General features: G+C 41.8%; 1 protein-coding gene across 3 annotated transcripts in view; it reads left to right on the plus strand.

Moving 5' to 3' along the window:
* The window catches only part of MDN1 (midasin AAA ATPase 1), a 153,021-nt gene that overhangs the window by 79,890 nt on the left and 59,290 nt on the right, over positions 1–13,841 (plus strand). For all 3 annotated transcript variants that reach the window (XM_032650959.1, XM_032650961.1, XM_032650960.1), the window contains exons 41-52: positions 21–110; positions 206–469; positions 619–880; positions 4,294–4,453; positions 5,816–5,932; positions 6,872–7,080; positions 8,086–8,234; positions 8,586–8,797; positions 9,183–9,403; positions 10,231–10,344; positions 12,023–12,155; positions 13,179–13,294. In XM_032650959.1, the coding sequence (XP_032506850.1) occupies positions 21–110; positions 206–469; positions 619–880; positions 4,294–4,453; positions 5,816–5,932; positions 6,872–7,080; positions 8,086–8,234; positions 8,586–8,797; positions 9,183–9,403; positions 10,231–10,344; positions 12,023–12,155; positions 13,179–13,294 (2,047 nt within the window). The remainder of the gene's footprint in view (positions 1–20; positions 111–205; positions 470–618; positions 881–4,293; positions 4,454–5,815; positions 5,933–6,871; positions 7,081–8,085; positions 8,235–8,585; positions 8,798–9,182; positions 9,404–10,230; positions 10,345–12,022; positions 12,156–13,178; positions 13,295–13,841) is intronic.

Consider the following 13,841-nt stretch of genomic DNA (forward strand, 5'->3'; position numbering starts at 1 on the left):
GTATCATCTTCTTCCTTTAGGTCATTGCTGTATTCAAGGATGTGTTTAATTCAAATTCTAACCCGTACCTGGGAACCAGACTGTTTCACATCACTCCCTGTGATGTTCAGGTGAGGAGAGGAGGATAATCCTCTTTCAGTTTTCTATGGCTTCTGCTCCCACTCGCAGGCACACTTGTGAAAACTCACCGGCATGTCTTTTTCAGCTGGGCTACTCAGTGCTTTCCCGTGGCAGCTACGTTCCTCTCCCGACTCGCCGGCCCCTGTTGCTTCTGCACCAGTCTTTACAGTGTCTGGAGTCAGTTATGAAGTGTGTACAAATGAGCTGGATGGTCATCCTTGTGGGGCCAGCCTCAGTGGGCAAGACCAGCTTGGTTCAGCTCCTGGCACACCTTACTGGTCACACTTTAAAGATCATGGCCATGAACAGTGCAATGGACACTTCGGAGCTTCTGGGTGGATTTGAGCAGGTAACTGATCTGCCTCTGCATTTTCAGGCAGAACACAGTAAACCGTGTGGTCTGGCTGGCGGTCTTCTGTGTTGGTGGTAACTACAGTAGCAGTGTTCTTTGATCCTGGCCGTGGGCTGTGCTGGGTTCACGTGCTCTGGAAATTGCAGGTTGATCTCATCCGGCCGTGGAGGCAGCTCCTTGAGAAAGTGGAGGGCACTGTCAGGACCCTGGTAAGAGACAGCCTCCTCGTCAGTGCTGATGATGCAGAAGTAGTGCTGCGAGCCTGGAGTCATTTCCTTCTGACGTATAAACCCAAGTGTCTTGGAGAAGGTGGTAAAGGTGTCACGATGGAGATCGTCAGCAAGCTGGAAGCAGTGTTACTGCTTATGCAGAGACTCAACAATAAAATCAACTCATACTCCAAGGCAGGTATGTGTGTTTGGGTGTGTGTATCAGACACTTACCATTAGTGTCCACCCACAGGTAATATATTTGTAAATGCAATGCCCATAATCTTTTTTAATGAATTTAATGATTATTAACAATCAAAATTTGGAAATCTTTGTCCTAGGAAATGAAATGAAGCTGATGTAAAGTATTTAGAATTGGTGATCCTAAACAGGGAAAGCAGGAAAGAAATTGGTTACTGAGTTTGATTTATTCTGTGTGTAATCAACCACAGTGACTTGTATGTAAATTTGGTTTTATTTTTTGTTGGCTTGTTTTTTAAACCTGTTAATAACTTCTCAAGAAATCGAGTATTTCAAACTGAAGAACGGAAGTCTAAATTGATAGCTAGGAATCTATTTTGTATAGAAGGTGGAGGAAATTCCTCAGTTAACCTGGAAATATACAACTCTCATCTTGTAGTGCAGCTTTTTGGGTGGTTATGAGCATGCCTTTAGGGAGAATTGATTAAAGGTTAAGGCCTGTCACTAAGGTTGTCTTCCTTTCCAAAACCTGCTCTTAACTGTTTATTCCTCAGTTATTCCTTGGGAATAGTTGAGTCCTTAGGGGTGAAGAAATGAGACTCCCCTCTTCCCACTGTGTCAACATTGTATCCATAGCTGTGGGTCAGATAGTTTACTTTCTTAGTTAAGACAGTGATTTCAATGTTGTTTTGATCTGTCATTTTCCAATTCAAGCTCACCATTTGAATTTGAAATTCTTTACTCATTCATTCAAATTAATAGTATGTTAATGAAGTCTTACATCACTTTATATATTTTTAAAAGATAGGTATTGTAAAACTCACCATTGAGGTTTGAATTCCTACTGAGTGGTAGACACTATGTTAAATATGTTTACTTTTAACCCTCACAACAACACCATATTACAAGGAAAAATGAACCCCATTTTATACATGAGGAAATGGATGCTCACAGAGGTAAAATAACCTGCCCAATGCCTTCTTGCTACCAAGTGGTTAGACTAGGTTTGGGCTCCAGTCCTCTCTGACTTCAAAGCCTGGAATCTGGTGTGTATGGATTTCTTTCATAAGTCTGTTAAAATGTAAATATCTAGGGAAGTTCTCACAGCCCATTCTCAATACTGCGCTTTTTAAAATTTATATATTTATTTTGCTGCATCAGGTCTTAGTTGTGGCATGTGGGATCTTTTGTTGTGGCGCGGGCTCTTCGTTGTGGTGCACAGGCTCTAGAGCACTCTGGCTCGGTAGCTGTGGTGCACGGGCCTAGTTACCCTGCAGCATGTGGGATCTTAGTTCCCCTACCATGGGTTGAACCCGCATCCCTCGCATTGGAAGGCAGATTCTTAACCACTGGACTGCCAGGGAAATCCCAATACTGCTTTTTATTTAGGATTGACTTTCATATTGAGTGATTCATTTCTTAGAGATATTGATAGAGTGGAAGAGGCTGGATCTAAAACAGTTTGTCTGCTACTATTTTACTTTTGGTTAAAAATGTCTTTTCTTCTTAACTTTATATCTTTTAATGTCCCTATGATGAACATGTATGACTTTTAAAATCTATTCTAGTTTCATATTTTATCTTAAATCTTTGTACATATTGAGCATATATATAATAGCTCTATTAACATCAGAATGCAGCCCTTAGGGACTTAAAGCAAGAAAATATATCTAGGAATTTTTATTAGATTCTGGGCATTTTGAATTTAAGTTGCTAAGTGCTGCATTTTGTTTTTTTGAGGTTTTCTTTGGGGGGAATAAGGCAGTTGAGTTCCTTATGGATCATTTTTATCTTTTCAAGCTTGCACTTAAGCTGTTTAAGGTCAAGTCCGGAGTAACCTTAACTGTAGGGTTAAATTAGCCCCACTCTTGAGGCATGGCCCTATGGCATCTCTACTGAAGGTCCTGTGTGTTCTGTGGAGTCTCTTTGCTTTGACTGGTGGGAACTGGAGTGTTGTTCAGCCCCGTGTGAACTCTGAGAATTGTTCAGCTCACAGCTCCCCGATAACTGTCCTTTCCTTGGAAGTTTTTGCTCATGCTTGTGGAGTTTCAGCCTTCACATGCACGTGTAGATTATTATTGAGCCAAAGACTCCAGGAGCCCTCATCTGGATTTCTGGAGCCATCCCTTTGAGTAACTCTTGCCTTTTGAGCACCCTGCCCCTCATTTTAGTTGCTCTAGTCTCCCTGTATTCAAGTCTGTGACCTCAGATCATTGAGGCCTTGGAATCTGTTTGAGTTTCCCCTCCCCGCTTTGCAGTCTAGAGGTTGCTTCCAGGCAGAAAGCTGGCCATTATAGGACCTCCTTCCTTCGGGTGTCACGGTCCTGTACTGTTTTCCAACGTCGGAAAGCAGTTGTTTCATGTATTTTACCAGTTTTCTAATCGTTAAACACTGGGAGGTTAAGTCTCAACCTTACTATTCCTTCATGGCTAGAAGCAGAAATCCAACATGTATTACCTTATGATATGAAAAAGGGTCAGGAAACAATTTCTTCTCTTTCTTTTTAAAAAAAAATTAATTTATTTTATAGGAGTATAGTTGATTTACAATGTGGTGTTTCAGCTGTACAGCAAAGTGATTCAGTTATATATGTACATATATTCATTCTTTTTTAGATTCTTTTCTCATATAGGTTATCACAGAATATTGAGTAGAGTTCCCTATGCTATACAGTAGGTCCTTGTTGGTTATCTGTCTTATATAAGGAAACAATTTCTAATAAGAAAGATCAATTGAAAAAATTCTGGGAAAGGACTATCTAAGCTATGAAGCAAATAAGTACTGGTTGTTACTGTATATGATACAGTCATTACAAAGGATGCCCTGTTTAATGACACTGATTGCATTGTGCCGACTTAACAGCACTTTACTATAGTATAAATGCAGTAATAGGTGGAAGACATTATCCTTTCGCATTTGAAAAATTAAAACACATAAAGATAATTTCCCTTCTCCATCACCCTTGAGTCAACTTTATCTAGCCATTCATTCAGAAAGCCATTAAGTATTTTCTATCCCCAAACCTAATTTTCTTACTTGTTTTGTTCAAACAAAAATGAAAATCTTTTTGTTTACCCTATTACGAAACTTTAAAGAACTGGACCAGAAGTTTCCAGGCTTCTTTTAATAAACTCTGAGTTTTTTATTTGTTTGTTTTTTGTTGTTGTTGTTGTTTGCGGTACGCAGGCCTCTCACTGCTGTGGCCTCTCCTGTTGCAGAGCGCAGGCTCAGCGGCCATGGCTCACGGGCCCAGCCGCTCCGCGGCATGTGGGATCTTCCCGGACCAGGGCACGAACCCGTGTCCCCTGCATCGGCAGGCGGACTCAACCACTGCTCCACCAGGGAAGCCCTATTTGTTTGTTTTTGATTGCCCTGGTTTGAAATTAAATACTGTGACTGTGACGTTTCAGAGTTTGCCAAACTCGTGGAAGAGTTCCGAAGCTTTGGTGTGAAGCTTATGCAGTCAGCCAGTGGCCGAAGCTGTGGCACGTTCGAATGGGTTGACAGCATGTTGGTTCGGGCCCTGAAGTCTGGAGATTGGCTTTTGATGGACAATGTTAACTTCTGCAAGTAAGGACCTTCTATTCAATCATGAGTGGGTCTGATTGAAATTTGAGATATGCTTGTCAAAGTAGAAACCCAGGTGGAAGCTCTGGTTTTGTTTTTCCTCCCTCCCTCCCTCCCTCCCTCCCTCCCTCCCTCCCTCCCTCCCTCTCTCCCTCCCTCCCTCCCTCTCTCCCTCCCTCCCTCCCTCCCTCCCTCCCTCCCTCTCTCTCTCTCTCTCTCTCTCTCTTCATTGGTGTGCGCAGGTGTTGCGGTGCGCAGGCTTCTCATTGCAGTGGCTTCTCTTGTTGCGGAACACGGGCTCAGTAGTTGTGGCTTGCAGCCTCTAGAGCTCAAGCTCAGTAGTTGTGGCGCACGGGCTTAGTTGCTCCGCGGCATGTGGGATCTTCCTGGACCAGGGCTTGAATCCGTGTCCCCTGCATTAGCAGGTGAATTCTAAACCACTGCGCCACCAGGGAATTCCAGCTCTGGCATTTTTAATCCACTGTTTTCTTAGCTAGAAACACATCCTCAGCTATACTCTAAAGACTTCTCCCAGTGGTGAACAATGGTAGTTGGTTATTAGCTACGATATTTTAGTTCTAGCAGATAGTTTTGAGCTGAACCGAAGGCTAACAAAATTGGATTACTTCTCCAACTAACATCCTTTGAGTCACACCTTTGTAGTTAACATCAGAAAGCTTCCTTTTGTTAGGGTTTTTTTTTCTTTTCTTTCTTTTTTTTTTTTTTTTGCCGCGCCACGCAGTTTGTGGTATTTTAGTTTCCTGCCAGGGATTGAACCCCAGCCCACGGCAGTGAAAACGCTGAGTCCTAACCACTGGACTGCCAGGGAGTTCCCTGTTAGGGTCATTCTTAAGTACAGATTTTTGAAATGGAGGGTCTGACACAGGCATTCAGTGTATACCACTTGATTCTAAAGCAAGGAAAAGGGCAAGTGTAAGGCTATTCTGCCTGTACAGTGAGCATAATGCAGGTCAGGTGATGGGCTTTTCTACCCGGAGCATTTTCAGAATGTTTCAAATTACAATCCAGTTACCTTTAAATGAATTTGATAATATCGGGAAGTGGGGGAGAGGGAAGGGGAAAGAGAAGACAGTTTTATTAGTTCAGGGAACTTTCTATCATTTTCCTTGATTCATTCAACAAACATTTTGTATATTTACTGTGTATGAATCACTGGGCTGTGTGCCTTGGGGAGTGAAAACGGGCATTGATAGGAAAAGAGATCTTGGAAGAATCACAGTTCTCTACGGGGACGTGATCTTTGCTGAAGGGAAGACATGGGTCAGGCGCAGTGAGAGGCCTGAGCCAGGGCAGCAGTCAGTGTGGCACACCAGCCTGTCCCCCATTTGGATTCTCTCTATGCAGCCCGTCGGTGCTGGATCGTTTGAATGCTTTGCTGGAACCCGGAGGTGTCCTCACTGTTAGTGAGAGAGGAATCATCGATGGATCCACTCCCACCATAACACCAAATCCCAATTTCAGGTATTTATGCCTCTTAAGTTTGTGCCTCAGAAGCTGACAGCCTTGATGTCAGAGGTGACCATTCATTAGGGCCACCTTACGTATCGTATTTGTACACTCAGTCATGAGCATGTTCATACATTCATTGATTTAACAAATACTTACTGAGGCTCTGCCATTTGCCAGGTGCTGGTGTGCTTTGGGGGGCACAGCAGTAAATAAGAAAGATGAGGTCCCTGCCTTGGGTTGGTGGTGAAGGCTGGAAGCAGGGAGACCAGTTACAAGCCTTTTGCAGTTCAGGTGAGAGACGATAGCTTAGACTAGGGCTGTCTGATCAGTGGGACTTGCTCGTGGGCTTGTGGGTTAAGAAAAGGAGGAAGCAAAGATGGCATCTAAGGTTTTGGCTTGAGTAATTGGGTAAAGGGGTGCCATTCATTGAGAAAGGGGAGACTGGCAAAGGAGCAGGTTTGGTGTGGGGAGGGTTAGCTGCAGTCAGCTGTTTAGCTTTGGAGGTAAGTGTGAGCTGTCAGATAGCTAGATGCAGAAGTTGAGGGACGTTGAACGTTACGAAGCTAAGTGTTTCTGGAGAATAAGCTACTCCTTTTTCTTTTCTCTGTAGGTGAGTTAGAATAATTGATGAATTAGCACTGCCTGATGTGGGGAATATCTGAAAGTGAGAATTTTACAGTCCTCAGTACTAAAGGTGCACTGGATATACAATACTTAGTTCCTTAGGAAAATAGGTTTAGAGAAACTGATTTGCTGTATTGATGCATTTTGGAACTAGAGGGTAGAATGCAGATGTAAACAGCATCTGTACGTTGAATTAGCAGTGTCACTTTAGATGAGCTCCCTGAAGATGAGCCACATATGATTTGCCCTCACCAGTTGTTGCTGAGCTGCACTGTCAGTTGCACTGAGATTTTGATTTTTTTTTCCTTTGAATTGCTATACTACTAGACTTTTTCTCTCAATGGATCCTGTGCATGGAGAAATATCCCGAGCTATGAGGAATCGTGGACTTGAAATCTACATTTCAGGAGAAGGGGATGGGAGCATCCCAGATGACCTGGATCTGAAAGTCCTACTGCACAGCCTTGGGTTGGTGGGGGGCAGTGTGTGTGACATCCTTCTGGCTTTGCACTCAGAGACCCGAAGTGCTGTTGTAGGTAAGGTGCTTGACTTCTAGGCCTCTGCAGGGGTTTCTTCCTCTGGAAATTCATGTTATTCCATTTGACTGCTAGTTCAGGAGTTCTTACATTTAGTGTACATGGAAATAGAAATTACCAGGAAAGCCTGTTAATAATGTAGATGTGCTTGGTACCCTTCTTCCGCAAGAGATTGGGTTCAGCAGGTCTGAGTGAGGCACAGGGATCAGCATGTTAAAGAAGCTTCCTGGGGAATTCTGATGCATGCAGTCAGAGACCCACACTCAGAGGGAATACCTGTACTGCTTTTCGCACTGAGATGAAGTTTGTCCTGCAAATCTTCATGGTCATCATTGAATCTCTTGAAGGTTGAATAAAGAGGGAGCTTTGAGTTGTTTAAAACAGATAGGTGTTACTTCTTCTAAATGTCCAAATATACAAGAAAGAGCAATAATAATAGCAATAATGAAAAATAATGAAATGTTACTTATTAAGTAACTACTCTGTGTTAGGTGCAATGTTGGCTGCTTATTTAGTCCTCACAGTAGTTCTGCAAGGTATATTTCCATTTTACAGATAAGGCTCAGAGAGGCAGATTAACTTGTCAAATCCAAACAGTTAATAATGACAGCTGGGATTTGAAAGCAGATCTGTTGGATTTCAAAGCCCATGGTTCTTTTTGGCACCATGCTCATTTTGCCCCCTTCAGTGTGTGTCAGCTTTAGATCCAAGGGTCTGTGTGGCCAGGCTTTATCACATTAGTAAATGAGTCATCTAGTCACTTCCCCAAAAGGTACTGCTGACAGAGAAGGAGGGGAGGAGGGCGGAATAGGAGGCAAGGAATGTGAATGTTCCCACAAGTTCATTGTGTGCTAGTGAGCCCCTATAGTCCACTTGGAAGGCTTTCTAAAATAAATATCTGGGTGGATTTGAGTGGAAGTTTGATGTGAAAGTGAAATTTGTCCATTTTCACTGGAGATTTTTCAGAATCTATTGCTCATGGATGGCACTATTTCTTCTTTGTAGGTTCTCCAGCGTCCTCGTTGTCAACACTCATTCACACAGCCTTACTCATTGTGCAATACCTACAGCGAGGGCTGAGCTTAGACAGAGCCTTTTCTGAAGCATGCTGGGACGCATATGTCCGCTCCCAGGCTTCACCAGCAGACCAGAAGGTACTGTGAAGTGTTTCACACAGCTTTCTACGTTATGACATTACAGGTAATAGGAGGAAACTTTATTGGTGGCAACTTTAATGACCTAAGAGAGCCCTCTGCAGTTATGCTGTAGCAGAGATCTGGTATCCAGGCACTTTTCTGGAAGATAGCGTAAATGTAAATATTCCTTGAAACTTGCCTCTCAGCAGAAAAAGTGAAATTGAGCTTGAATGTTGTATATTGAGGAATGTGTCTGAGTGTTGTGAGAGGATCACAAGGGGTCTAGAAAACTACTGTTGCCCTGCTAGTTTTTGGTAAGAGCACTTGTGTCTCGGTGCCTGTACACCATGTGTTTTTATCTCCTACCAGCTTGTGCAGGCTTTAGTGGCGAAACACGTTTGTTCTCTGCAAGCACGTGAAACCTGGGGCAACTCCATTCTTGCCATGGGGCTGTGGCCAGATTCTCTGCCCTCGGCTCTCTCTGCTACGGAAGATTCTCATCTCTCTAAAGTTCGAGGCGATGGACAGATCTTAGTATATTGTCTCAACAGGCTGAGCATGAAAACGAGCAACTGGGCAAGGTTAGTGGAGCCTTGAGCGTCTGTATCTCTTTGGCATCTTGACTTTTCCTCCCTCCCTCCCTCCCTTCCTTTCTTCCTCTTTCCTTCCTTCCTCCCTCTCTCTCTTTCTTTCTCCCTCTCTCTTTTTTTGATGGTAATGGTCATGACCCAACATATTTGACCAGAATGTTATGTGGCCATTTTCCACACAGTTCCATTGTTTGTTGTGATACTGCTCCCTATTTATTATTTATTATAGGTACATGTTTTAATTGTCCCCCTTTGGAGGGACTCATGTTTTCCCTGTTAACCTCTTTGATACATTCATTGTAAAGTATTGTCTTGGTTCTTTGAAGTATGAAAATTTAACCCTAGTACTAACTTAGCCTATTGCAATGAATTTCAGGATTCAGCCTCTTACTTTGCCAGACTTAGAAAAAATTATGCAGTCCTCCCACCCGGAGAGCTTAAAATTCAATTCAGTTGAAATGGATACTTACTGGATCGATGAACCAGATGCTCTGGCTGTGGCTGTCATATTGCTCATAGAAAGAGCAACCAATCAAGACTGGATGCTCAGAGTTAAATGGCTTTATCATTTAGCCAAGAATGTGCCACAGGGGCTTGGTGAGTAGAGAAACTTAATTTGTGTAATGAGGGAATTTAAGTACACTTACCCGGCTTTAGTAACTCAGCAGTTGTTTTACTCTCCGACTACACTGTTAAAATTACATCTGGGGAAGCTCGTAGCAGGATGTTTATGACTTAGCATTACTGCTTATATAGCTGTTAAAATATTAAGGAACACATCTGCCCTTAGATGTTCCCTGAGATCAATTTTTTTTTCTCCACGTAATCCTTAGCATTTCAGGATCCATCCAGTTTTCTATCAAATCCAGAAGGAAAATATACTATATTATGTTACTTTTAAGTTTTTGAACATCCTGCTTTTTTTGCTGTACTTTGCTGCACACGCGTTCTATCTGGGAAAGGGTTGCTTTTGTTAAATTTACTTCCCATAAAAGTACATAAGATTCTAATTTTATTTTCGTTCCAGTGCTCTAAGTGGTTGTGCTTGATTTCTTTGTACTTTTTTCATTCCAAGGGAGGAAAAAGCAACAGTTAACAACATTGTACAGATTGTAAAGTACAGGACGTGGAATTTGTTGGTAGAGCTTGTTGACTAAAGTAATTGAGTTTACATGAGTCTCTGCTGCACGAGAACTTGTAGATAAGCCAGCGTATGTGTATATTGTTGTGTGGTACATGTGATGTCTAAACGTGTAGAGGAGAATTGTATAAATATTCGTATCTGCGGTGTCCTATGTGATAGCTACTAGCCAGAGGTAGCCACTAAAATGTGACATGGCTACTGTGACAGCAGCTGTAGAACAGAAAGTTCAAATGGACGGCACTGCTTTAGATGCTAACATTTGCTTCTCCTTCCTCCACAGAGTCAGTACAGATTCATTTGGAAGCCAGTGCTGCATCTCTTAGGAATTTTTACTCAAATTCTCTCTCATCTGGGGTCAGTAATGTCATCAAAATATTACAACCAAATGTAACAGGTACTGCACCTGACTTGATTTCTAGCTCTCAGCACTCTGGGAAACTTGTCTATTGAGTTCATGGGAAAAAGATCTGTTACAGCTCCCACTTATAACAGTTTTTTCTAAAGAAGACTCAGGGTATCCAGATGCAAATTCTGCTGCTTTTTTTGAAATTATGCATTTATTCTTCAGTTTCTGAAGGAGGATGATGACACACAATGTAGTGGGAAGAACACAGGAGTTGGAAGACTGGGCTCCGGTTCCAACTTGGCCACAAACTGGCTTGTTGATTTGGGGCCCATCATTCACACTTGCTGACTTTGTTTGAAAAATATGGGAATTAAATTCATTCTTCTGGGGTCCCTTTCCCTTATGACTTTCTGTGATGTACTAGTACTGTTAACAAACTGTGATCTATTTTGAGATGAAGGGGAAACAGTACAGGATCAGTTTCTTCAGAAAATAGAAAACCTTAATGATGAAGTTATAAAGCCTTAAATACAAAGTTACAAAACAAAATCATAATGATAAAAGGAGTAGCCATCTGAGCCATCTAATCAAATGAGGTATTCAGAATTTCTCAATCTTTATCTGATATTGATCAAAACATACTGTTACCCATTTGGTTTAGAAAAAAATACGCATCATGCTTTTGTGCTAAACCTTATGTTTACATAATTATAATCCTATGTATACTTATAATTACCTTATGTACACTAAAGGTAACGGGCTAAATGGTTGAGCAGAAATCAAACAATAGAGAAAACTTCTGTAGTAGTCAGGTTGTGGCTGGACCTAATTATGGCTTTCCAATTATGATGGAATTTTGGTCTTTGGGAACACAGTTCTAGAGTAGAGTGGTAGGTTCCCTTCGTAGCAGACATGGCTTGCCCTCTGTTGGCACTCATTAGCTCGTCTTCCTTTTTCCCTTTCAGCTGTGTAGCTCTGGATTGTGTAGTCTTGCTGGACTTTGGGATATGGGCCCCCACGTGTACCTTGCTATTCACAATAGGCATTTGTTAGACTGCTCTATGGTGGATGCCTTTAAAACTTGAAGTGCTCCACTGACCCATCCAGCTCAGCCACCATCAAATTAATGTTCCCATCGTTTTGGTCTTACCTCTTCCACTGGGCTCTCAACCTCTGGAGCGGGTCAGAGTCTGATCGCTGCTGCTTTAGAGAAGAGATACTGAGCTTGAGCCAAAGGAGCAAGAGGTAGCAGCACATCCTGTGATTATAAAGAAATGGTTTTTAAGGGAAATAATCTTGAGTTGTTTTTCTTACTGAAAGCAAATAATGAGATGTGTTCATTCATTTTCTGCCATGTAAGTTCGTTTTTTTATGGTTAATGGCGAAACATTGGGTAATTAAGCCCATGGATTCTTTTCCAACCAGAAGTGGAAGCTGAGCAAATGAATACATTTGTTAGAATGTTTATGCTCTAGCAGAGGTTACCTTTCTATCCTATGGTGGAATGAATTTTCAGGGCTAGAAGAAATTTTGCCTTTAGAAAGGAAATAGCGTAAAAGCTGTTGAACCCTACTTTTCTACCACCATGGACTGAAACCATTTCCTTGGTCCCTCTCTTCCCCGGCAGGACTCAGTGGGATCAAAGTAAAACAATGAAAATCCTCAACTGAAATTTGCCAGGCAAGGAGTTTAACTCCAAAATTCTACCTTTTGTTTTTTAAACCAGATGAATATGTGATCCCTCTGGATCCCCGATGGAATATGCAGGCTTTGGACATCATTAAAAATTCGATGGACTTTGACCCACAAATGGACCAGCCTGAGCAGCTCTTTGTCCTTTTAGAGTCTGTTGCAAACAAGTAGGTGAAGTCTACTGTTCTGGGTGCTGTTTGCCTCGTTGTACACTATGGCTTCACAGATTATACCTTTCCTAAGCTATACTTGACAGTCTTATGTGTGTTTAATTTTCTGAACCTGAGAAGTGGTGGGTGTCAGACATGATTGCTTTGTCACCACCTCTCCTTCATGCTCCATGTGTAGCAGAATCATTCTGACCCTGATGTCCAGGTGCCTGGGAACGTGACGGGTTCTTAATAATTTAATAGGGTACTTTAATAAATACACGAGTGAAGCATTAGTGGTGGAATTTGTTTTATGGTTAATCTTTTATCATAGGATAGTTGTGTTTCCACTGTTTTCTGTGTGATTCCCAGCAGCTCCTTGCATTTTCACATGTCCTTTCCTCAGCCATCTATCTGCCCCATCCAATGATGGAGATGTACGTACATAGTGACCTATAGTATAAATTTACATAACTGTTATATAAGTTGGTCTTTCCTCACCTTTAATGTAATGACCGGTAATATTTTTTAATTGGCCATTAGTGTAATAGATTTAAAAAATAATTTTGTAATTGAGGTATAACGTGCATTACAGAAAAGTACAGTAATGATGATTACATATCGTTTGGATGACTTTTCACAAAGTGAACTCACTCATGTGATAATGTAGTAGTAGCACCTCTGAGGCCCCCTTGTCCCCCCTCCCAGCAACTCCCCCTTCCTCCTCTCCAGGTAACTTATAGCACTGCAGGTTAATTGTGAGATGGCCAGTTTTAAGAGTTCACAGCATAGTTTGTCATGTCATAGCAGAGCAACACAGTGGGGCTGGGTGGTCTACCTAGCCCTCTGTCTTCCTCCCCCCCAGCTCAGTTGTCATCCCTCTTGCTGCCGTCTCTCTAGTCCAGAATTTGCAGAGGCACGAGGGGAATGGCAGGTTGAAGGAGATTGATGTTCCAAGGGTTCTCAGGATTCAGCCGGTAGAGGCTGTAATAAGTATTATTAACCAATAACTATTTGTTATGTTATGGAATCTCATTTCAGGACAATCATATATCTTGATCGGGAAAAACGGATTTTTACGGAAGCAAATTTGGTTTCTGTTGGTGGCAGAAAGTTAAGAAATAGTGTTTTGAGAATGTCCTTTGAATTCCATAAAGGTAAGGACATTACCTTTACTTTCTTCATTTATGCCTCTGACTGCATAATGTTGCTGAAGGTGAGAGGGATTTAGCAGCTGATGCCATGGTACTGGTTCCTTTTGATTTGCTAGCTCGAGTTTGAACATCTTCCCTTATTCAGTAGTTTTCACTAAGTGCTTTTTTACGTGTCCTTGATCTCATTTACTTTTTATAGCAACCATGAGATAAGCCTCATGAGAGAGGAAAGGGAGGCACAGAGATGCTCAAGGTCACATCTCTAGCAAGTAGCAGAGCCAGAACTTGAAACTTGTTCTGTTGGCTCAAAAGTATGAGCTCATAAGCATTTGCTTATAGGTTCTTTCTTCCTCCCTCCTTTTTTTTTTTTTAATTGAAAAGATAACGGTATTTCTTGGAAAATATTCAAACTATACAGAAGCATAAAAATGGAAAAAGTCTCCTCTCGCAGCAGCTACTGTTAATAGTATATTTGTTTATATCTTCTCAGATCTGTCTGTATTATCTATTCATCCAGTCATATACACACTTAGAATTTGTATTTAAACAA

This window comes from Phocoena sinus, chromosome 12, assembly GCF_008692025.1.
Source record: "Phocoena sinus isolate mPhoSin1 chromosome 12, mPhoSin1.pri, whole genome shotgun sequence".
Lineage (NCBI taxonomy): Eukaryota > Metazoa > Chordata > Mammalia > Artiodactyla > Phocoenidae > Phocoena > Phocoena sinus.